This window comes from Chiloscyllium plagiosum, chromosome 4 (genome assembly GCF_004010195.1).
Source record: "Chiloscyllium plagiosum isolate BGI_BamShark_2017 chromosome 4, ASM401019v2, whole genome shotgun sequence".
Classification (NCBI taxonomy): Eukaryota; Metazoa; Chordata; class Chondrichthyes; order Orectolobiformes; family Hemiscylliidae; genus Chiloscyllium; species Chiloscyllium plagiosum.
The window spans coordinates 126,915,097-126,939,449 of record NC_057713.1 but is presented as its reverse complement, the minus strand read 5'-3'; the positions used below and the strand labels follow the sequence as shown (position 1 = coordinate 126,939,449).

Below are 24,353 nucleotides of genomic sequence, written 5' to 3'. Positions count from 1 at the left end.
CTCACAGCGCCAGAGACCCGGGTTCAATTCCCGCCTCAGGCGACTGACTGTGTGGAGTTTGCACGTTCTCCCCGTGTCTGTGTGGGTTTCCTCCGGGTGCTCCGGTTTCCTCCCACAGTCCAAAGATGTTGCAGGTCAGGTGAATTGGCCATACTAAAATTGCCCGTAGTGTTAGGTAAGGGGTAAATGTAGGGGTATGGGTGTGTTGCGCTTCGGCGGGTCGGTGTGGACTTGTTGGGCCGAAGGGCCTGTTTCCACACTGTAATGTAAGCTAAGCTAAAACAAAAAAGCATTCTGAACCATAAGGCTTGCATATGCTGTCTCCTAGTCATAAAGCACTTTTGTGTCTGCATCCATCCTGTAATATGCTCCCCACACTGTATGTCTTCAGCCAATTGAAAATGTCTTCATGCAAAGTCTCAATACGAACGGAGGCAATAACCAAATAATTCATTCTGAGAGGTTAGCATCAGAGTAATTAAATTCTTTTACGTTTTCACTGGATTAACGAACAAAATAATCAAAACATTTTCTTGGCTTTCTGTCTGTACCACCTGCCTTTCAGATATGATACATTCAAATTGACTTTAATTCTAACCTGATTTTTGAAAATGTTGTCCACAGTTTTGATTATTTTTTCTGGTCAGCATCAGAGGTATTAATTCTGCACATTCCTATGGGAACCCTAATTTTTCTCGACTTTACATTCACAATCTTGTCATTTACAGACCACAGTACAATTCTCTCATGAACAGCTTAATGTGGACATCAGCTGTGTCCCAACCCATCTCTAGAAACCTAGTTGCTATCACATAAACCTTCTGTCATCTTGAACTGCAGACTGACATGTCTGCAGAGCTGTATTGCTGTAACACAGGTTTTGAGCTTGCAGCAGGTTGGTTAACAATATGTAAATCTAGTGCGAAATTACAATGCTGGACCAATCTCTGTGCCTGAAACGGATACTTATTTATGTAATTATGGTTTGGAACAAAATCTACATCAGAACCCACACAGTGAGAGAGCTGTGATTGAGTTACGGCATTTCAGTTAGGACTTCCAAGTTGAATTGTCATTTTTAGCTGCTGATCAATGCTATTGGCTCACTACCATTGTCGGCATATTGTATTATCTCTTTGAGATTAATATAAACAAAGCTAAAGGGCAGGTGTTTAGAGAGCTATAATAGAGACTTGTTGTTGGTTCAGCTTAAATGCATTGACAAACTATGCAAGAAAACCGAATCACATGATATTACATCACTTTCAGAGATTACATACATATTAGCATAAGCATATATTTAAATGATTATATTTAAACAAACACATAAAAACCACACAACCCATTTTTTTGTGTTTAGCTCAGGGAATTTAAAGAATCAGGTATATAAGATGCATACACATACACACACAAATATATAAATAAATTGGTGCTCAAAAAGAAAAGATTACCTTTCAGACAGTCCATTTTAAAACTTTTCTCTGAACAAAACATCTCAATGACATAAAATATCATTATCAGTTTTGAAGAAGGGTTACTGGACTTAAAACATTTACTCTGCTTTCTCTCCACAGATGCTGTCAGACCAGCTGAGGATCTCCAGCAAGTTCTGTTTTTGTTTCAAATATCATTATGTTAGCTCCAATTATGTATTGGTCAAAGGCAATGCTTGGTACAGAACAGAGATATACAAATTAGATGCTCTCTAGTATTGTACTAATTTTGCAGAACTTGTGTAAGGCAACAGTTGGAGGGCAATAATGGATTTCAGTTCCTGAGTGAGAGAAAAAGACTTACAGGTCTTCTGCTCTCTATCAAGAAGGCCTTGGCTCAGTTGCAAAAAGCTTACTGCTACTGACATACACACATAAAATGACCGCTTCAGCAATACATTGAGTGCTACTCCCATTTTTTTTAAATTACCCCATTCAGTACTAACATGTTTAGTTGGGGTCAGCTAATGACAAAAGGATAGCAACTTGGAAAAAAATTCCATGATAGAAACATATTACTAGTAAATCTTGAACACTTTAAGACCGAATGACTTAATTCCAACTGATTGAAAAGTATTTACCTGAGGTGTCTTCTCTGGAATAGGCTCATCACGAAGAGTTAGAAGAGCTTTCATAGCAGCATTATGTCTCGCAGCTTGACGGGTCCGTCCTTCTCCAATAAATTCTGCATTCCCCACAAGCAACTGAACGTAAAATAATTTGGGAGTTGGATAATGGTACCTGTATTGAGCAAGAGCCAACAACCATATTTAGACTTGAGAATAATTCAATCTTGTATTTGTTAACAATGATCGCTTTATTTCACCATGCAGCCTATGTGAATTCTATGTGAGACAATTAACAATTAAACAATAGTTAGTTGTTGCCAGTTGATCTTGTTTTATAACTGTAGATAAAATAGGTCATTTATTGAAATGCTAAAAGGAGGGCATTTCCAACCTTGGCCAAAAAGTTGTCAGAAGATATAGCCAGTGGGGACCAGTTCCCTATATAGAGGAAGGTGAATTTAAAAAAACAATCAGATGCTGTCACACATCATAAAGAATTAGAAGGGAGCATTCAATGGAATGCAAAACATCCTTGCTTCACCATTGCTTTCATATTTTAAGATCTTTTTAACTGGATGGCTCTATTAAAATACATGGATTATCAATGCATGTAATATGTGAAAAATTGATTTGTAACAAGATATCTGCCATTTGAAGAAAAAAAAGGCAGACTTTACCAGTACTATTCCACAGTGTTTTATTCATAACAGTATGTAAGTGTTTATTATTCATCCAGAATTGCCAAGTCTACAATTTAAGAGCCAACCACATTTTGAGAGTCTGGAGTCACATGTAGGCCAAATCAAGTAAGGATGGCAGATGTCCTTCCCCCAGTGAATCAACAATGATGACATTGTTAGACTAACATCCATTTTCCAGATTTTTACTGAATTCAAATTTCACCATCTGCTGTGGGGGGATTTGAACACACATATTCAAGACATTAGCCTGGAGCTCCAGATTACAGTCTAATGAAATTACCACTATGCTATGCCTGTTTGAGGTTGCTGTCTATTTCTGTTAAATAGATCTCCAATTTAGAAGGGGAAGAGTGGAAATAAATAGTTCAGAATAGAAAAATGGAAAAGATAAATACAGAACGTAACAGCAAATCTTGGAATTATCGGATGTGGCAGTGTCTGAATTTGAATGTTGGTGAAAGGTGAGGGGACAAACTCTTTAGTCCGTAATGATCTTGTGCATCTACGGATGGGACTGGGAAGGTTCATGATCTGCCTACTCTGCCACCACTTCAGGCTATTAATTGGGTAATTAATGCCACTGCTCCCTCTCCTGCTGTCTACAATAGATTCTAGCCTCTAATTGGCTAGCAGCGGATTTCCTCCTCCAAGGTCCTTGTGCTGCAAGTGGAGGTGGCCCACCAGTGATCACTTAAAAGTGCCCAAGAGAACTTAAAACCAGTGGGCCCACTGCAAAGGAGGCTAAACAGGAAAAATTAGGCAGGTGAGGCCCCTGGATTAAATTCTGCCCTGGAACTTAAAGGTTTTGTTCATAGTTAAAATGGACATTGTGTGAGCAATTTATACCTTCACTCCCTCATCACTTTTACATATAATTTGTAATATAGCTTGGTGCAAATGAAATTGTTGGATCTTCTAGTCTCTATGTTGTGATATAAATTGTGTCATTTAGATATAGTTTTTTTTTAATTGGATTGTGTTAACAAGATATGGGTTTCTTATGTGTCTGAAGATAACAATTATCTTACAAGAATCTCTGTAGCCATGGTAATTGCTTTCACAGCCGTTTACAAGGGTTATGTTGGGATCCTGATGGGTTCTTGCTTATGTTTTATGACTGAGCAACACAGGCCATTGTGCTTTTAAGGTCTGTTAGAATTTCTGGACTAGGGCTTTCTAAATTTGGGAAAACACCCATAGCTTAAATGGAAAGACTTCTTTGGTCTTGTTTTTGAGACAGTTCTGAGATCCTTGGATGGAGATGCTTGTATAGAGCATTGGTCTTGAGAAGGGGAGGATAGAGTGGAAGGAGTTAGTGATAATGCCAAATAAGACTGTTGGGATAACATTTTCAAGTATTTCTTGAAGTTGAGTATGTTTACAATCAGGGGTATATCAGCTCCAGGAAGAAGCTATCCAAATTTCCAGTTTGGAGTTTAAGTCACAATTACGTAAAGACTATTGAGTGAGAAAAGGATTTTTCCTCTGGTGTGGGTGCTGTAGAAGGAATAACTTAATATTTTTAAAAAAGTTTTGAGATTAATGGGATTGTGATTTGATTGTATGTTTAAAACATTGAATTTGTGTTATAAGTAACTAGATTTTTTTCTTCAATTTTCTCATCATTGTTTTTACTTAGATTTTGTTTTACCAAAAAACATTTGCAATGTTTTATTCTTCTTTCAGCAAAAGACCACCTTGTTAAAACCAAAATAGGCAAAATATGATTTATCAAGTCAGATTTAGGTTTGGGAACTGACATGTCCAGCAATAACAACATCAGTTGGAATCATAACAATGTCTTATGTTATTTTACACCTTCAGCCATCTGAATATTCAGGAAACCTGTAAATTACATTTAACTCAGTCAATGATTGAGAAAAAAAATGAAAAGCAAAGAGATGCAAAATGTGAATTAAATTGAAGATTATGCTGAAAGAGAAATTAAAAAATGCAAATATTGAAGTCACTATTTGCTTACAAATCTCAACTAGTGGTTTATATCCGAGGGCACAAATATATTATTTCTTACAACCAGTATACTCCTGTACTTATTTTACACAATTTATATGAACCCCAAGATGCCACTCCACTTCAGTAGTTAAAATTTAAATGCAATTTATATGGGCAATCTTAAATTAATCCAACAGATCCTATTGCCCACATCCTAATTTATAAGCCCTGTTACTGTGCTCGCTGACCTACATTAATTTTTGACCAGTAAAACCTCAACTTTAAAATTCTAATCCTTGTTTTCAAATCTCACCAAGTTATCACCTCTCCCTATCTCTGCAACATTGTCCAAGTCTGTAGCCCTCCAGGATCTCTGCACTTCTCTAGTTATGACCTCTGTTCTCTTTCTTCAATCCACCATTACCGGCTGTTAAGTTTAATTCCCTCAGCCGATCTTTCAGGGTCTTAACATTTCCCTCATTTTTTTTAAATAGCTCCTCAAAAAATACCTCTTTGATTAAGCTATTGCCCATACATACTACACAGAAAGATTTACATTCTAATATTTAAGTATGAAAAAAGTAGCCAAGAGGAGATTGAAATGGTCTGATCATCTGTTGAGATGGAGAAAATGTAGTGAGTTGCAATATGGAGTTGAGACTGCCAGAAAAAGGGTGGATGACTGAGAGGAGGAGATGGAGATCAATCAATATAGTGGTGAACTCAAGTAAAATGGAAGGGCTGGTGAAGAGAAGGGGAGGAGGAGAACAAGGAATAACAGGAAGAATGCAAGAGACATCATTAATTTTCACATCTCTTATTTCCTTGGTCCTAAGAAGTTCCAGTTTTTTTCTTCAGTTTGTCCAAACATCTTTCCCATTAAACAGATGAAACAGTACTCTCTCAATAATGTGGTAATATTGACATTTATTTTCAAAATACTTGTCACATTTCTCATTTTTAAATATTTAGGAAGTTTTGAAGAGTTTTGCTGGGGTTTTAAAAGCTATGTATATCTCAAGAAACTGAGATGAAATGTTCTAATCAACTGCCCTGCCCATAAACCAAACAATTAGTGATACACTAGATGGCCTTGTTATTTCAAAAGATATCTCTGGCTATTATGTTGACAAATCTTTCTATCTCTGTCAGACTGTAAAAAGGATAAGCTTTGTCACATATTGAGAAAAGCTTCTGAAAATCAGAACAGCAAGTCTGATGGATAGTCAAGTATCTGGAACCAAAAAGTTGCTCATGCTGTTAGCAAAAGGCAAAGGACTGCAGGAACATTAGTTCTGCCCTCAGCCAGGAGAATCATTTTGTTAAGCTTAAGTAAGGTACTTCATGGAAATTGAAGAAGTACTTTATGTATCTTAGACAAAGGCAAATCATATCCTTAAAGCTGACAATATGTGATCTCTAGACTTTGCAGTACACTATTTATTTTCCTATGTAAGTTAAGGAGACATGCATTTTGCAACATTATGGGGCCAGATTTTTCAAGGAGTGGCAATTTCAGTCAGATTGCCACTCACTCCTACCTTTTTCCATTTAGACAGAGAGTACCGCATTACTGGCAGGCAATTACGATCACTTCAGTGTTAGATAGTCGGGGATGGGGGGAGATAACCACAACCTCTTTTTCACAGCAGTAGATTGTAATTGAAATGTCCAGCAACATAGCCACTTGGACAGTGCGTGTGAAAGAATGAGTATGTAAGTGTGAGGTTCGGGTCTCACGTGAATGAGATGCAAGGCACAAGGTAAGCATGCCACCTTGCACCCTGCATTTAGGGTAGGTGGGGTGGGCTGCGGGTATCGGGTGCAGTGGGTGATGTGTTGTGTCTGGCAAGGGGAAGTTAGGTCTAGCAGAGGGGAGGGCATTGTTGGGTCCTGGGGGAAGGGGAAGGAAAGGGAGATGTTGGGTCCCAGGGAAGAGGAGTGGTGAGGGGAATCAAGTTGGGTTGGGGGAGGGCTGGTTAGGTGCAGCACTGAGGGCGTGGAGTGGTTGTCTAGGTCAGGGGTGGATGGGATAATTGCAGTTTGGGGTGTGAATGCTGAGGTGGGGTGTCAATTTAATAGTTACCCAAGAGTTAGTCTAAGTTTGAATCAAAATCTAGGCCAGTGTAAATGTTTGAATACTGAAATGTTCAAAACTGTGCAATTTTTAAATTACTTTATACTTTATTTTAATGATTGCCTGTATCTGTTATGAATTATGATTATTTGCCTTATTTGTGTTGTAGTTACAATGTTGATTTTCCAATGTGATCATAACTGCTGCTCTGTAGATTCAAAATAACTATGAAATTAAACAATTTAATGATTCAAACAAAGCATTGCCTCACCTATTTTTCTCAAATCTGCCTTTAGCGAGATTGAAGAGATATGTGTGCGAAAGAGACCAATACCCAGATCACAAAAGGGGATTATTGTTACATTCTTGAGCTATCTATTGTACGATTAGGTATATGACAATATGAGTCAACGCCCACTGAATAACCTGCTTAGATCATTTAAGGGAGTGACTGGCGTCATTGAATTTGAGAAGGCATGTAATTGTGACTGAATTTGTTATAGGCACTTTTTAAAAAGTATCAAGTCAACTGAAAAAAAAGTCTATAAATTATTCCACTCTTTCACATTCTGAATAGCCTCTCATATTCTAGAAAAATTGGCACAAGTAATCTGCTCTGAAATCAGGTGCAATCTGACCTGTGCTGTCTCATAAAGAATTCTAAGTCACAGTCCCAAAGTAAGTAGATTTGTCAAATCTACACCACACTGATTGTGGCAGCATCTTTGTGGGATTTTACCAACTTACCAATACATATTTAATGTAGATTTTAAAAAAAATAAATTAAGTAAGCTTAGTGGGTTTATACATATGCGTGATAAAAACCAACTTGAATTTGTGAATTCTTGCAGGCAGCACAGTGGCACAGAGGTTAGCAGTGTTGCCTCACAGTACCAGGGATCCAGGTTTGATTCCAGCTTTGGGCAACTTTTGACATGAGTTTCCTCTGGGTGCTCCAGTTTCCTCCCATTGTCTAAAGATGTGCTGATCAAGTGGATTGACCATGCTTAAAAATTGCCCCGTGGTGTCCAGGGATGTGCAGTTAGGTGGGTTATCACTGGTAAAAATCCCACGTGGGATTATGGGATTAGGTGGAATGCTCTTAGGAGGGTCGGTGCAGACTCAATGGGCCAAATGGCCTCTTTGTGAACTGTAGGTATTCTATGAATTTCCCTTCAAGTTAATTAACATGAGGTGGAAGAAGTCCATCAAACCACAACTGTGGTAACTGACTTCGGATTTGTTAATTCCTAAATTTTCTGCCCAACTATATGCTAAACCTTATATATTCATTCTCTCTGACACATATTTGTGATCATTTAGTTAAATATTTATGAAAACAATTGTTACTGCACAAATGATCAGATGACATTCATTTAAATACTGATACAATCATTATGCATTGACAGTTTAATCATTTCTAAAAAACTCATGAGTCAGATTGACCGAGAAGAGTCCTTTAATTATGTGTATGTATGAGATCAATCACTCTACTGCAATCATTCCATCTATTTTACATTCTTCCCCTATTGATTACCATTGTACTCAAAGTGAATGAATACCTTAACCAGAGAAATGTCACCTTGTATTCACTGGGAGTCAATTTTAAAAGTAAAAATAAAAGCATATACATAGAAAAAACACTAAAACAGAATTCACAATTTCAGAGTATTATTGGTCACTCAATATTTAACCCATCTGCGGTAATTAAACATTCTATGTGATAGACTAAACTTTAAAATTTATAAGCTTTAGCTGTCTTTATGATACACAAGTAAGTCATAAAACCTTTGGAAACACAGCACACCATTCAGAATCATTCAGTTTTCTTAGCTGCCATTTTAGTTTAGTTTTTGGTTAATGTTTCTCAGTGTTGTCACAGGGATGTCTATTTCACCAAGTCTTTTTTTTGTTAATGCAAGCAGTAGATGGTGCAATGAGAGCAGATGCACAGAAATACAGCTTTGCAGTCAAACTTCTGAGTGTGTTTCAAAAAGCCCCTGGAGCCTCACCTTCCGCATCAGTTGTTCTCTACCTGAGCTGAAAATGTGTTGCTGGAAAAGCGCAGCAGGTCAGGCAGCATCAAAGGAGCAGGAGAATCGACGTTTCGGGCATGAGCCCCTTCTTCAGGAATACCTGATCCAAGCGACAAGCCATAGAGCGAAGATTGAGGCTTGCACCCTGAGGGTGGGTGGAGCAAAGATCAGTAACCAGGGGAGGGACACCAGCCAGAGTGAAGAGGGGAACAGTGGCCAAAAAGCTTTGTCGTGAAGTGAGACATCAAAGTGCCTTCTAGCATGGACAGATAGCAAGCAACCAATTTGGCATTGTAGCACACACTCTATCCATGAAGTGTATCTTGAGCCTTGAGCTATATAACACTAGGCATACTGATAATTGTATGTATCTGTTACACGTTTGGCTTTGATAAATTAGATGTGAACTCATGACATATGTATCTATGTAGGTGCTTCTGACAGCAAGGGCAAATAGGGATGAGCAACAAGTGCTGGCATGCCAACTACGCACACATCCTGTGAAAGAATCATTTTTAAAAAATGCTTCTGGCATCACTCCTGTGATGCAAACAGCTCTGATAGTGACACAGTTGGACTAGATTTTCCTACATTCATTCCAAAGAGTATTGTTGCTGCCAGTTAACATACCTGGTAAATGCAGCAACACAGTTGGTTTAACTATTTTAAAGTCTGGCCACAGTAAATAGCTCACTCACACAGGCTACAGTGTGCTTTCAATACTATTGACTTGTATGACTCGTTCCTTGGCATTGAAGCACTTATAAATTTCACCATGTCTGAAACTCAAATCTACAATAGTGTTCAAATTATGGTTGCAGTATGTTTATTGCTGTCCAATAAAAAGCACACAGTAAAAATGCTGCTGGGTATGGAAGAGGTTTGTTTAAAAGTCCTGCCAAAACCTCTTGGATTTTGACCCAGTTATAATAAAATTAAAACACAAAAGAGCCCTCTAGCACTCACCCCCCAGGCTCCCTTCATTCCAGCCTATGCCCTACCATTTACTCATCATGTTAACCTATGCCCAAAAACCCATTCCATAGCCCCTAACACCTTCCTTGCATTGAGAAGAATTAATCAATTATCTTGTTGTGAGAGGTCTTTGCGGGTAAAATAAATCTCAATATGATAAGAGTTTTTCACCAGGATAGAAAGTGAAGTAATCCAATCCAAAAGTAAGGTCCTACAAAGGAAACTACATGAATATGAGGAGAGTTGGGTGCATAAAACCAGGCAACTTCATTAAAAGGCATGACAGAGCACAGGCACAGGCAAATGTAATATTTAAGGAAATAATGCTTGCATTGCAATAGTTATACATAGCTTTCAGGCAAAAGAACACAACAGGAAAGCAGCCCAACCACAGCTATGAAAAGACATTTAGGATATAATTAGATTTGAAGAAGAGTCATATGAAGCTGTTAGAAAAAATAAGATGCCTAAGGACTGGCAGCAGTTTAAAATTCAGCAAAGGAGGATAAAGAAGTTGATTAAGAGCAAAAAAAAAGAACGTAACAGCTGATTGTAAGAGCTTCTGTAAGTAAGTTAAATAAAGGATGAATCTAGGTCCCTCACAATCTGAAACAGAACTGATCATGGAGATCCAGGAAATGGAAGAGGAATTTTGTTCTCATTTCATAGAAGGCATAAACAACTTCCCCAAAATACCAGGGAAAAAAGAGTTTTTTTGGGATAGAGGAACTGAAAGAAATTAGTATTACTACAAAAATAGAGTCATATATAAAGTCATACAGCATGGAACTGGGCCCTTCAACTCAACTTATCTATGCCAACCAGGCTTCCTTTTTGTCTGCGCTTGGCCCCTATTTCTCTAAGCCTTTCTTATCCATCTACCTGTCCAAATGTTTTTTCAATGTTGCAACTGTTCCGGTTCTACCACTTCTTTGGGCAGTTCATTCCACATATGCACCACACTCCGTGCGGAAAGAGTCAGTACATCAGATACTCTGTAAATCTTTCCCTTTTCACCATAAGTGTATGACCTCTAGTTTTGGACTCCCCTACTCTGGGGGAAAAAAAACCTTGACTATGCCCCTTATGATTTTATAAACCTCTAAACTTATAAACCTCAGCCTCCTACTCTCCAGCCTTTCCTTATAACTCAAACCTTTCAGCCTGGGTTACATTCTGTGACTAATAACAAAAACTTCTGGTGATCACACTAGTCACGCAGCATCCATGGAGAGAGACCAAGCTAACGTTTCAAGTCCAGATGACTCTTCAGAGCTGAAGTGAAGAATGAAGGGGGCAGCATTTCTGCAATATTGGGGGTGTTTGGGGGAGTGGGGTTGGAGTGCTGCGGCAGAAAGGATGTTGATAGTTCAAATTAAGTGATCAGAATGTGAGAAAGGCAGAATAATGGCATGTCTCCTGCAGTAGGGGGAGGGGAGACAGAAAATGGTGACAGAACTTTTTTTTCAACCCTTTCCAGTTTAATATAGGAGGACAAGCAGAATTGGTACACAGTAGTCGAAATGTGGCCTTACCAATGTCTTGTACAGCTGTAACACAATGTCCCAACTCCTATACTCAATGCTCTGACAAATGAGGCAAATGTGCCAAACACCTCCTTTAAAGGCTCTAACCTCAATTAGCATGAAGAGTTTTGAGAGGTTCAGCATAACCTACATCAACTCCGGTCTCCCAGCCTGCCTCAATCCCCTACAGTTTGCCTACTGACATAACAGGTCCATAGTGGATGCCATGTCTCTTGCCCTGCACTCATTCCTGGAACATTTGTACATCAAGGACACCTACATCAGTCTCCTGTTCATTGACAACAGCTCCATATTCAACATCATTATCCACTCCAGACTGATCTCAAAACTCCATGAGCTTGGTCTCAGTTCCACCTTCTACGACTGGATCCTGAGCTTTCTGACCCACATACTGCAAACAGTGAAGATAAGTAACTGCACTTCTTCCATGATAACCCTCAACACTGGAGACCCAAGGATAAGCTTTCAGCCCCACTGTACTCCCTGCACAACCACGACTGTGGTACAAAATTCCAAACAAATGCTATTTCTAAGTTCTCTGACAATACCACCATAGTAGATATCTAACAACAATGAGTCAAAATACAGAAGGGAGTTAGAGGGCTTGGTGGCGTGGTGTAATGAGAACAACCTCTCTCTCAATGTCAGCAAAACTAAAGAACTGATCATTGACTTCAGAAAGAAAGGAGAACCGGCCCTCAGCTACATTAATGGAGCTGAGATTGAGAGGGTGAACAGCATCAAGTTCCTCAGAGTGATAATAACCTGTCCTGGACTTCCCACATAGATGCGACGGTCAAGAAAACACAATGCCTCTTCTTCTTCAGGCAGCTCAGGAAATTTGTCCTGTCCATAAGAACCCTCACCAAGTTCTACAGATGCATCACTGAAAGCATACTGTCCGGGTGCACAACAGCCTGGTATGGCAACTGCTCTACCCAGGACTGTAAGAACCTACAGAAGATGGTGTGCATAACCAGACCATCACAGAAGCCAAACTTCTATCCATGCTGTTGCAGAAAGGCTGGCAACATCATCAAAGACCCATCGCGCTCCAGTAATGCTTTTCTACAACTTCTTCCATCAGGCAGAAGATACAGAAGTACACCAGCAGTGTCAGGAACAGCTTCTTATAGGCTGTTATTCTGAATGGACTCTCTAGCCTCAGATAATGCTGATCTTGCTAATGTTGATCTCGCCTAGCTGTGCAATGTAACCTATATGCCTCTGTCTAAGGCTTTTTGATCCGTACATCCTTACTTATTATGATTTGCCTGTATTGCTCGTAAACAAGACTTTTCACAACTTCGGTACACATGACAATAAATTAAATTAGTCAATGATGCCATAGTGCTAGATTGAAACCTGTTAAAGCCCAAGGGCCTGATAATCTACATCCCAAGGTACTAAAAGAGCTGGTCATGGAAATAGTGGATGCATTGGTTGTCATCACAGCACAAGAATATAAGAAATAGAAGCAGGAGTAGGCATCTGACTCATTAAGCCAACTCTGCCTTTCAATAACATCATGGCTAATCTTATCGTGGACTCAACTCCACTTATCCGCCCATTCACCATAACCCTTAATTCCTTTACTGCTCAAAAATCTATCTTTACCTTAAAAACATTCAATGAGGTAGCCTAAACTGCTTCATTGGGTAAGCAATTCCACAGATTCACAACAATTTGGTTTTTCCTCCGAGTGCTCCGATTTCCTCCCACAATGTGCAGGTTAGGTGAATTGGCCATGATAAATTGCCCGTAGTGTTAGGTGCATTAGTCAAGGGTGAATATAGGGGAATGGGTCTGGGTGGGTTGCTCTTCGGAGGGTCGGTGTGGACTTGTTGGGCCGAAGGGCCTGTTTCTACACTGTAGATAATCTAATCTAATCTAAAAAAGAAGTTCCTTCTCAACTCTGTCCTAAATCTGCTCTCCCTTCCAAAATAGTGTAGATTCTGGCATAGGGCCAGCAGATTTGAGGCTGACCAATGTAACCCCATTGTTTATAAAAGTGAGGGAGGGAGAAAACCAGGAATGACAGTCTGGATAGGCTTACATCAGTAGTTGGTCAAATACTGGAGTTTAGTATAATGGAGATGACAACAGGACATGGGCTTCAATGCAAAAGTGTTTCAGTCCAGGAGCATTTAAGTCTTATTGCAGCTGTACAGAGCCTTGGTGAGGTCACACCTGGAGTACTGTGTGCAATTTTGATGTCCATACCGAAGGAAGGATACATTTGCAATAGAGGGAGTGCAGTAAAGGTTCACCAGTCTGTTTACTGAGATAGCAGAATTGTCATATGAGGCGACATTGGATTGAGTGGGCCTGTAGAAGCATGAGAGGTGATCTCACTGAAATATATAAAACTTTCACAGGACTGGGCAGACTAATTGCTGGGATGATATTTCATCTGGACAAAGGGTCCAGAACAAGGGGTCACAATCTCAAAGGGTGAAGGGTGATAACCCTGTGGAATTCTCTACCACAGAAGTCTATGGAGGCAAAAATCACTGAGTATCTTTCTTATAAATTTCTAGAAGCTTAAGGTGACACACACAGAGACACAGGATTAAACATGATCAAACTGAATGATGGAACAGGTTCAATGGACCAAATGGCCTTCTCCTACTTTCTCCATTTCTCTGCCAACCAGTCTACATAATGAACACTAAAGTGACAATGTCACAAATTTAAAAGCTTGTAAAAGCCAGTCGCTCATTCCTATATTTATTTTTAAAAGTGTTTTTAGTATGGTTATAAAAATATAAATCAACCAGAATATTCAAGTTTCAATAGTAGAACCTACAAGTACTTGATCCCTCCTTATCTTGTACAAATGAACATTGAGGAGTTAAATAATAAATCTAAGGGAAAAGATATGTAAATCAGGCAATGGATAATTGTGCTGTTAGACATGGATCCACAATGATCAGATTCCTAGCCTTCTCCTTCATCCCCAGATGTCCCACCACAAGAAATATTGGAGGCACTGGACAAAATTTAATCTAAAGAGCTGGGGTCTCACCAACTGGTTGGTGGGCCTGCCAGAGCCCTGTTTCCCATTGGAAAAGCTCTGCAATGTTAAGGGCCAGTCAGGCATTTAAGTAACTTTTCCAGCTACCCTCCCATAATAACTAAGTTAATTAGTGGCTGTGATCTCTTTACTGCCATCAGCATCACCAAGGATTAGCAACTGCTGCCAGCAATACAATGGCTGCAGATGCTTGATTAAGCTACACATGAGCAAGGGAAGGATTGCAAAGAAGGGGCCACCAGCACATGAGCTGGAAGCAAGGGTGGGAGTGCCTCTCAGCAAGCTCCCCTTCCATGATACAGTGTGCCTCAATCAGACACTGTGAACCTTTGAATGAGGGACTCTGTCCACAGCTCACAAGTAAACTTGAGAGGATTGCCTTTCCAGGTTCCTACATGGCAACTGTTCTACCCACTATCACTTTAGCTCTGACAGAATCAGGCCCTTAAAGGATCACAATTGACATCAGTGTTGGAGGGCTTATACATGGCCTTAATCAAGGCTTAGGCAGGACAGTGTGGAATCCCAACCCAGCACCTTATCACTCAGTTAAATGCCTGTCTCCAAAATTCATCTTGGGGAGAATCTTAAATCCTATCCATTGTTTATTTGTTATGGACCAGACCAAACCCCCTCAAAATTCAGAAGATAGCCTAGATCCTAACTTTTTTTTATTTTAAAGGTAAATGTAAGGTGTTGCGATCCAGATGCAAATTGATTGGTTAAATTAACGATTTAAAGCAAAACACATTTTATTCATTCACTATAGTGAAAATACAACGAAAGAAAGAAGAAATTAGAATAACCTAACCCTATTGAAAATCTTAACAGAATAATAGATAAAGTAACGATAATTAACTGTTCCAATATAGTAACATCCCATAAATACACTCTTGGCAAAATCAGAACACAGATTGTCTTATACAATTCCCATAGCAGGCAGAGAATGCCTTGCTTTTCACTCTAATTGAGAGAGGGAAAGAATAGCTTTAACTTCTTATAGACACCAACAGCAACTCTGAAAGCTAAACTAAACATCCTGGTTCTGCGGGAATTTGACCCCACTCTGTCATGCTGCTTCTACTGTTCCAACTTTACAAAAAAAAACAAGGCCTCACAAGCTGTTTAATCTAAAGTTTCTGGTAGACTGCCTGGCACCTCTGTCTTAAAACGTCTGTTCAAATAAAACCAGGACAAAGTAAAGCCATAGTATTATTACATATTTAAATAACAAAGAAATGCATAGAAATTCAATGAACACATTTTGCTTAACACTCTCTTTTTGGATTTTGAGTGCTATTAAATTAAACCTATTATTGTATGAGATATTTTTACAGCGTTATCATGTGTTGTAAGATCTGGAAATCAACCCATGCAAATAATTGTCTGAGGCATGTATAAATTGCCACGCATCTGATCACTTTTATCCAGGTTCTGGCATGTGTGAACTTTATGTCTCAGGCCATTACAGCAAACAAAATCTTCAGGTAAACAGGCCACAGCTGCTCAATAAAAGTACTCATGACATTCAGAGTGCTAACCTTCACTCATTTGAGAGTATTTTAGCATTGGTGTCAGAATCATATGGCTTCAAGCCTCATTGTAAGATTCAAACATATAATCTATTGACACTGCTATGCAGTAAAATTCTAAAGTGATGCTATATCATTAAAACTGTTTTCCTATGGATGCCATCCTAAGGCTTATCTAAAAGCCTGTTTAACTGTTCTGTTAGATGCTAGCAATCCACAGGGACCATTCAAAGATAAGGAAGGTGCTCCATTAACTGTATAACATTTTTCCACAGCAAAAATAAATTAACTGTGTGACTTACTACTGCTGTGGAATCTTCCTTTATACAAAATGGTTACTGTATTTGCCTATAAAATCTAATTTCACGTTTAAGTAAATGCCTGTACAGGAAGTGTTTTGCTACATTTTGAGAAATGGCATTAAGGGAACTGGTCAATTTTTCAAAAATCAGACATTGCATTTGTAGCCATTAAATTGTTTCTTACAATTATTTTTAAAGTTGGGCAAGAACTACTAAAGCATACTGTTGTTTGCAAGTTATCTTTTAATTATAAACTTACATGCATTAACTGTTGCCTATAAAATTAAAATTCCAAATGTGTGTTGTACACAAAGCTGTTTCATATTCTCCACAGCCAAAAACTCTCACCATAGAAATTTCAATGGAATTTGTGAGAGTTACTTTGCTCGAACACTAGCAAGATGTTAGGCTTAGACTTACACCAGCGCTATACAGACACACAACATGACCTGAACTGCAGGTGCTGAACTGGAACGGGCATAAAGAAAATTTACTTAACCAACCATAAAAAAAGGCAGAATTAGTTTGGCATTTCAGGATGTTGCCTTTCATGCATGAGGAATGCTAAAAAGATTGCTGGAAAAACATCATACAGTCAAAATAAGATATATTAGTTCAGCATCAAAACACATTGAGGTCACCGGACTTGTGATTTTAGTGTCCAACATTCCCATGTCATTTTTAAATACAATATACTCTAACATAAGGCAAGAACTATACAATGCCTGCAGAGATATCAATCAAGAGGAAGCTCTTAATTAAAAATCAAAAATATAAAATGTGATGAGGCTTTACTCAATTTTGTAGATAAGAAACTGGAAACACAGTGATAAGCTTTAAAAGTCAGAAACTCTTAAGCATTCAGTGTTTAAAAGCAAAACAAAAAATACAATAGCACAAAGAACGTACAAATAAGACACGAAAGAATGTGACAAAGATGAAGGGAAAGGGCATGAAGATCAGCATATTAGCATTAATAAGATAGTCAAGGTAGGATTAGGTTCACAAAACAAAGCAAGTTTGTGATGTGAATGGGTAAATGGCAGAGTTACTAAATATGTTGTTTCAATTTTCACACATTAGTTACACATTGCAATTAACGAAGCAATGATGAATAGTAACCTTCATGAATCATTCTACAAAAGGAAAAAAAATCCATACTTAAAGTGAATATAGATACATCACTGAAGGAAATTAGGGATGGAATAGTTAAGACTGAGTGCAAATTTCCAGAATTGTTTGGAAAGGATATTTATGAAGAAGGACTGAAGGGTAGCAAGTGTGACGTAATCCATGGAAAAAAAAGAGGTAGGAATAAACATATTGCCACCAATGATATAGCCAGGAAAGGGATTGAGGATCTGAAGAGTGACTACAGAGAGTTAGGTTGGAAGCTGAAGAGCAGGACGAGTAGAATAGTGATCTCAGGTTTGCTACCAGCCACGAGATAGTGAGATGAGGAACAGTCAGCGAATGCAGCTTAACACATGGCTGTGAGGCTTGTACAAGAAGGAGGGCTTCAGATACCTAGACCACTGGGATACTTTCTGGGGAAGGTGGGACCTGTACATGAAGGATGGGTTGCACCTGAACTGGAGGGGCACAAATGTCCGGGGTGGGAGATTTGCTCGTGAGATTCGGGAGGGTTTAAGCTAGTTTGGCGGCGGGGGGGGGGGGAATCAGAGCCAAATATCTGAGAGGGGGACAGTTGTAGATGGGGCAGTGACAGGATGCAGTGAATCTATCAGGAAGGTTTCTCACGTGATGAAACAAAGGGATTGGTTAAAGTGTGTCTGCTTTAATGCAAGGAGTGTCAGAAACAAGAGTGACAAGCTTAGAGCATGGATCAGTACTTGGGGCTACGATGTTGTGGCCACAATGGAGACATGGGTTTCACAGGGGCAGGAATGGTTGCTTGATGTTCCAGGGTTTAGAATGTTTAAAGAGAATAGGGAGGGTGGAAAAAAAGGAGGGGGTGTAGCATTGCTAATCAGAGAGTGCATCACAGCTACAGAAACAAAGGTTGTTGAGGAAGGTTTGTCTACTGAGTCAGTATGGGTGAAAGTTAAGAACAGCAAGGGAACAGCCACTGTATTGGGGGTTTTCTACAGACCCCCTAATAGCAGTAAAGAGATTGAAGAATTCATAAGTGGGCAGATTCTGGAAAAATGCAGATGTAACAGGGTTGTTGTTATGGCTGATTTCAACTTTCCCAATATCGATTGGAACCTCCCATATGCAGATGGATTGGATGGAGTTGTTTTTGTCAGGTGTGTTCAGGAGGGTTTCCTTACTCAGTACATAGACCAACGAGGGGAGAGGCCATTTTGGATTTGGTGCTCGGCAATGAGCCAGGACAGGTGTCAGATCTTGCGGTGGGAGAGCACTTTGGTGACAGTGCCTCACATTTACCATAGCCTTGGAGAGGGAAAGGAGCAGTTACCGAGGGAAGATATTTAATTGGGGAAAAGGAAATTATGACGCTATCAGACAGGAGTTGGGAAGTACGATTGAAGAATTCATAAGTGGGCAGATTCTGGAAAAATGCAGATGTAACAGGGTTGTTGTTATGGGTTGCGAGTGATGCATGAATTTGTTCCTCTGAGACAGGGGTAAGAAGGGGTAAGATTAAGGAACCTTGGATGACGAGAGCAGAGGAGCTTCTCGTCAGAAGGAAGAAGGCAGCTTACGTAAAGTGGAGGTAGCAAGGATCTAGCACAGCTTTAGAGGATTACAGGCTTGCTAGAAAGGAGCTCAGAAATGGACTGAGGAGAGCCAGGAGGGGGCATGAAAAAGGCTTGGCAAGAAGGATTAGGGAGAACCCCAAGGCATTTTACTCGAATGTGGGGAATAAGAGAATGATCAGAGAGACGGTAGGGCCGATCAGGGACTCCAGGGAACTTGTGCGTGGAGTCTGAGCAGATAGGGGAAGCCCTAAATGAGCATTTTGCTTCAATTCTAAACTAAGAAATTATCAATGATCTTATTTCAGTTTTGCGCATCTAGAATCTATCATGCACAACAGAAGTAGTATGCACTTGGAGAAACAAAAGCCTAGTGGGGTCATTCAAGGCAGATTTTAAATGGCCAGTAATCTTAACAGACATGATACATAATAACATGGTTTCACTAAACTTTCACAAACTTTTTTTCCATGTACCACTTAAGAACTTAGGAAAAGATGGAGTTAAGCATTGGGCAAAAATGTGGCAAGTGGTCTTTCGCAAGAGGTTTATGTAGAGGTTTCTGAAATTTAGTGCATTCATGAATGATTTGGAGATGGGTTTGAGAATAATGACAAAAATGTTTGCTGGCACTAAAATCGTTGATACGGAAATTTACAACAATAAAACGGCAAAGATGGTAAGTAATTATTTTGAGAAATAGGGATAAAGAAAGTAAACTTAGATTATATACTAAACATTCTTTTAAATAGTGTTGAGGGCAGAATGCAAATCTGGAATGCACTGTCTGAATGGACAGTGGAAGTAGAGTTCATAATGCATTTCAAATGGAAATTGCATAAATACCTGAAAAGACAATGTATATGGGCTATGGGAAAGAACAAGTTAGTGGAACTAATTAGATTGCTCTTTCAAAAAGCTGACACATGCACAGTGGACTGGATAGCCCCCTGTGAATCAGCCCACAATTCATCCACAGAGGAATTTTGGTGTGTGGGTATACATAGGTTTTAAAAGATGATGGAAAAATTAGATAATGCAATAAAGAAAAAAGTGAGTCCTTAATTTTGTTACAGCGAGGAGTAGGATTCAACAACAACTTGGATTTATAGAGCACTGTCACATATGAAAATCTACTCAATGTGCATCACAGAAGGATCATAAATTTCGTCATCATAAGGTGACATAACTTTAGGTGTCAAAAGCTTGATTAAATGGGAAGTTTTATGGCGCACCCTAAAAGGAAGAAAGAGAGAATTAGGGAGGAAACTTTCAATGAATGAAACTGGCAGAAATCTCCGCTTATTTAGCACTGAAACTTGGATAAGCATTCTCATAATTTAGCAATAGTTGAGAGGAGTTATGGTGAAATGTAGCTGTATATCATCTGCATATATATAAAAACTGATGGCATTTCAGCTGATAAGACCAAGGAGCAGCACAAAGATAAGAAAAAGAAAGGGATTAAGGATTAATCTTTAACAGATACTAAAAGCAGGAAATAACATTATAGAATTTGCAATAATAATGGCAATGGAGCTGTCAATATTTATTTTTATTACTCCTTTGAAATAGAAAAAAGCTTCTGAAGCCTGCACATTCAATTAAATTAAAAATTTAGTGACCTATGCTTCTCTATAGTTTTGCTGTTCAAGTTCCCTGAAATCACAAGCCTACTAAAAACCACTCAACCCAAAAGAACCTTTATGGTATCACCCTTACTGCAAAAACCTTTGAAAATATAATACTTCATTGAAATTGGTGTAACTTGCTTATTAACAGCATACTAAGTTCATAATCAAAATTAAACAACTGCTACAACCTGAAAAACTAACTTTAGGCTTGTTGAATACTTATTTTTCTAATGATATATGAAGTACAATAATTTATTGTTTTAAAAGTATGTTTTGATAATTCTGTTTCTATCTTAATTACATAAATATGTCCATACCTTTATTTCACTTTCTGTAAAGCAATATTAAAAAGTTAAGGATAATCATATCTCTAACCTTTTGGTTTGCAATCTGTGAAAATTTGTCAATGTGATTGGTTGCTGTTATACTGTTTGATTACATAACTGCTGCTGGAAGCCTGAAGATCTCTTTGACTTGGCACCATATTCAAATTAATGATAAGAAAGATGAAATCCACATGACAGAAATCATTAGGCTGCTATTGAAGTTGGTGACGAATGCCTTCCCACTGACTGTAGAATCTCAGCCAGCAAATTTTAACCTAGTCTTGATTAAGCTACAGCTAGAGCACTGTGTACAGTTTTAGGCATAACCTTATGAGCAGGATACATTCAATCACATTTTACCAAGAATTACTTGAAACTGTAAAATTGGGAACTCATTTCACCATCACAATGATGGTTAAGGGGAGGTCTGATAGAGATCATTAACATTGCAAATATATGATAAGCAAAATGTGCCTTTCAAATGAGTTGGTGAGAAATAACAGAAAATAATAAATTTAAGATAATCACAAAAAAATTTCAGGAATGGTCAAAAGTAATCTTGGTTAGTCAGAATGTGAATTTCTCTGTCACAGATCAGTTGGAATTGATGTGAATTTATGTGAACCAATGGGGCTTGAAAGCAAAAACAGAATTGGGTGACAAAGGCTCTATAATTCTGAATTCTGTTTGCAGAGTGACGTTGTGTCAGCCACGTAATTAACAACTAACAGGCTGGGTCAGTGTACCATTCTGCTTCCTGCACAGGACATGGAAGTGATCATGCATTCACCTGATGTAGAAAGAGGTGCTGGCGTCAGGTTTTTGGGGTGTGACAGTACCCAGAGGGATGTTCACCCAATGTTCAGCACAATTCACGAGTCCTCAGATACTGAAGCATTCCATGTTCAAATGCACAACACCTGAACAATATCCAGGCTTGGCCTGAAAAATGGCAAGTAACATCCATACGACACTAAGGTCAGTGGAGTTGTGGATAGTGACGAAGGATGTTGTAGGTTACAGAGAGACATAGATAAGTTGCAGAGCTGGGCTGAGAGGTAACAAATGGAGTTGAATGCGGACAAGTGTGAGGTGATTCACTTTGGTCGGAGTAACCGGAATGCAAAGTACTGGGCTAATGGTTAACATTCTTGGTAGTGTAGATGAGCAGAGAGATCTCGGTGTCCATGTACACAGATCCTTGAAAGTTGCCACCCAGGTTGACAGGGTTGTTAAGAAGGCATACGGTGTTTTACCTTTTATTAGCAGAGGGATCAAGTTCCGGAACCATGAGGTTATGCTGCAGATGTCCAAAATTCTGGTGTGGCCACACTTGGAGTATTGTGTACAGTTCTGGTCACCGCATTATAAAAAGGATGTGAAAGCTTTGGAAAAGGTGCAGAGGAGATTTACTAGGATGTTGCCTGGTATGGAGGGAAGGTCTTACAAGGAAAGGATGAGGGACTTGAGGCTGTTTTCATTAGAGAGAAGAAGGTTAAAAGGTAACTTAATAGAGACATATAAGATAATCAGAGGGTTAGATAGGATGGACAGGGAGAGCCTTTTTCCAAGTATGGTGACGGCGAGCACGAGGGGGCACAGCTTTAAATTGAAAGGTGATAGATGTAGGACAGATGTCAGAGGTAGTTTCTTTACTCAGAGAGTAGTAAGGGTATGGAATGCTTTGCCTGCAACAGTAGTAGATTCACCAACTTTAAGTACATTCAAGTCGTCATTGGACAAGATTATGGACGCACATGGAATAGTGTAGGTTAGATGGGCTTCAGATTGGTACGACAGGTCAGCACAACATCGAGGGCCGAAGGGCCTGTACTGCGCTGTAATGTTCTATGTCTATACCACACAAATATCAGGCAGTGACTGTCCCCAATACAAAACAATCTAATCAGCACCTTCAATGGCATTACCATTATCAACATCCTGGGGGGTTACCATTAACCAGAAACTCAACTGGACTGACTGAATAAGTTTATTGGCTAATAAAGAACAGGACAGAGGCTAGGAATACTGCAGTGAGTAACTCATCTCCTGACTCACCAAAACCTGTCCATCATCTACAAGGCACAATTCAGGAGTGTGATGGAATACTCCCCAGTTGCTTGGATGAGTGCAATTCCATCAACACTCAAGAAGTTTGACAACATCCAGCACAAAGCAGCCATCTTGATTGGCACCACATCCACTCCCTCTACCAACATCGCCCATTAGCAACAGTGTGTACTATCTACAAGACTGCAGAAATTTGCCAAAGTTTCTTCCAAACCCACAATCACTTCCATCGAGAAGAACAAGGGCAGCTGATATATGGGAACAACATCTGTAAATTCCCCTTCCAAGCCACTCACCATCCTGATTTGGTTAATACCGTTCCTTCACTGTTTCTAGGTCAAAGCCCAGAATTCTCTCCCTAATGGTGGATCTAAATGCAAATGGATTGCAATGATTCAAGAAGGCAGCTCACCACCACCTTCTCAAGGTCAACTAGGGACAGGCAATAAATGCTGACCCAGCCAGAGACAACTATGTCCCATGATAATAAAAGAAAGTTTTGACCTTTGATTCAGGGTTTTTTGAGGCATTTAAGTGGGTGAAATATTACATACTAAAAGTAAAAGAAACAATTATGAATAAAACACGCACTGTTATAATAATCTTTGAAATTTCTCTGAAGTATAATGAGTTACAAAGACGATAATAGAAACATTATTAAAAAATAAAAACATCAGAAGAACCTGAGGCTATCTCTACTAGTTTTGTTCAAGAGAAATGTTCTGCAACTTGCAATTTTCTCAGGGCTCAAAATTAATTTTCCTTTCAAGACATCTAGTGAGATCTGGCACTAATGCAACAAAGGAAGCACAAGCTGTGGCAGTTTTATCACAGCAGTTGTGTTGTAATAGTCATCGTTGATACTTGCCAACCACCCGCAGTATCAAACCTGTTGTCAACAGTGATAATGCCCTTGAGCTCAACCATCCATGACAGTCTTTAAATGTAATTTCTACATTAGTCACACGCTGAAATGAATTAAATTACAAATAACTTGCTCGCTATTTTATTTCTCTATGTGTGTCAGCCATTGATTTACTTTATTCATATCTTCTGAAATTAACGCAGCTCCAATTTATGGTCAATCAGTTCATTTAAAAACTGACGTTTGAGCTAATAGCTCAATACATCACACATTATTGGCATGGAAATGCAAAACAGAATTCACAGAAAAATGGGAAACACCAAGAAAAGCTTTCCGATTTTTATATCTTAAACTAACAGCATTTCTTTGCAATTCCAGCTTCAGCTCTACGCCAATCCAAAACATGAAAAATAATCCTTCTGTACTGTGTAATATTTGTCAGATTTTTGGTTCCATTGGAAAAGAAGATGCTGAGAGGAGATTTGATTGAGATGTACAAAATTGTGAAAGGCCTACCTTTGCAGGGAAGTTAATGCCAGGGGAGGCCATAGA

General features: G+C 39.0%; 1 protein-coding gene across 6 annotated transcripts in view; it reads right to left on the bottom strand.

Annotated features, from left to right (window-relative positions):
• Positions 1 to 24,353, bottom strand: part of stau2 (staufen double-stranded RNA binding protein 2) — a 362,332-nt gene that overhangs the window by 250,903 nt on the left and 87,076 nt on the right. For all 6 annotated transcript variants that reach the window (XR_006311520.1, XR_006311521.1, XM_043689168.1 and 3 more), the window contains one exon: positions 2,075 to 2,234. Coding sequence is in view for 4 of the 6 variants with exons in the window: in XM_043689168.1 (XP_043545103.1) it covers positions 2,075 to 2,234 (160 nt within the window). In the remaining 2 variants the exon portion in view is untranslated. The remainder of the gene's footprint in view (positions 1 to 2,074; positions 2,235 to 24,353) is intronic.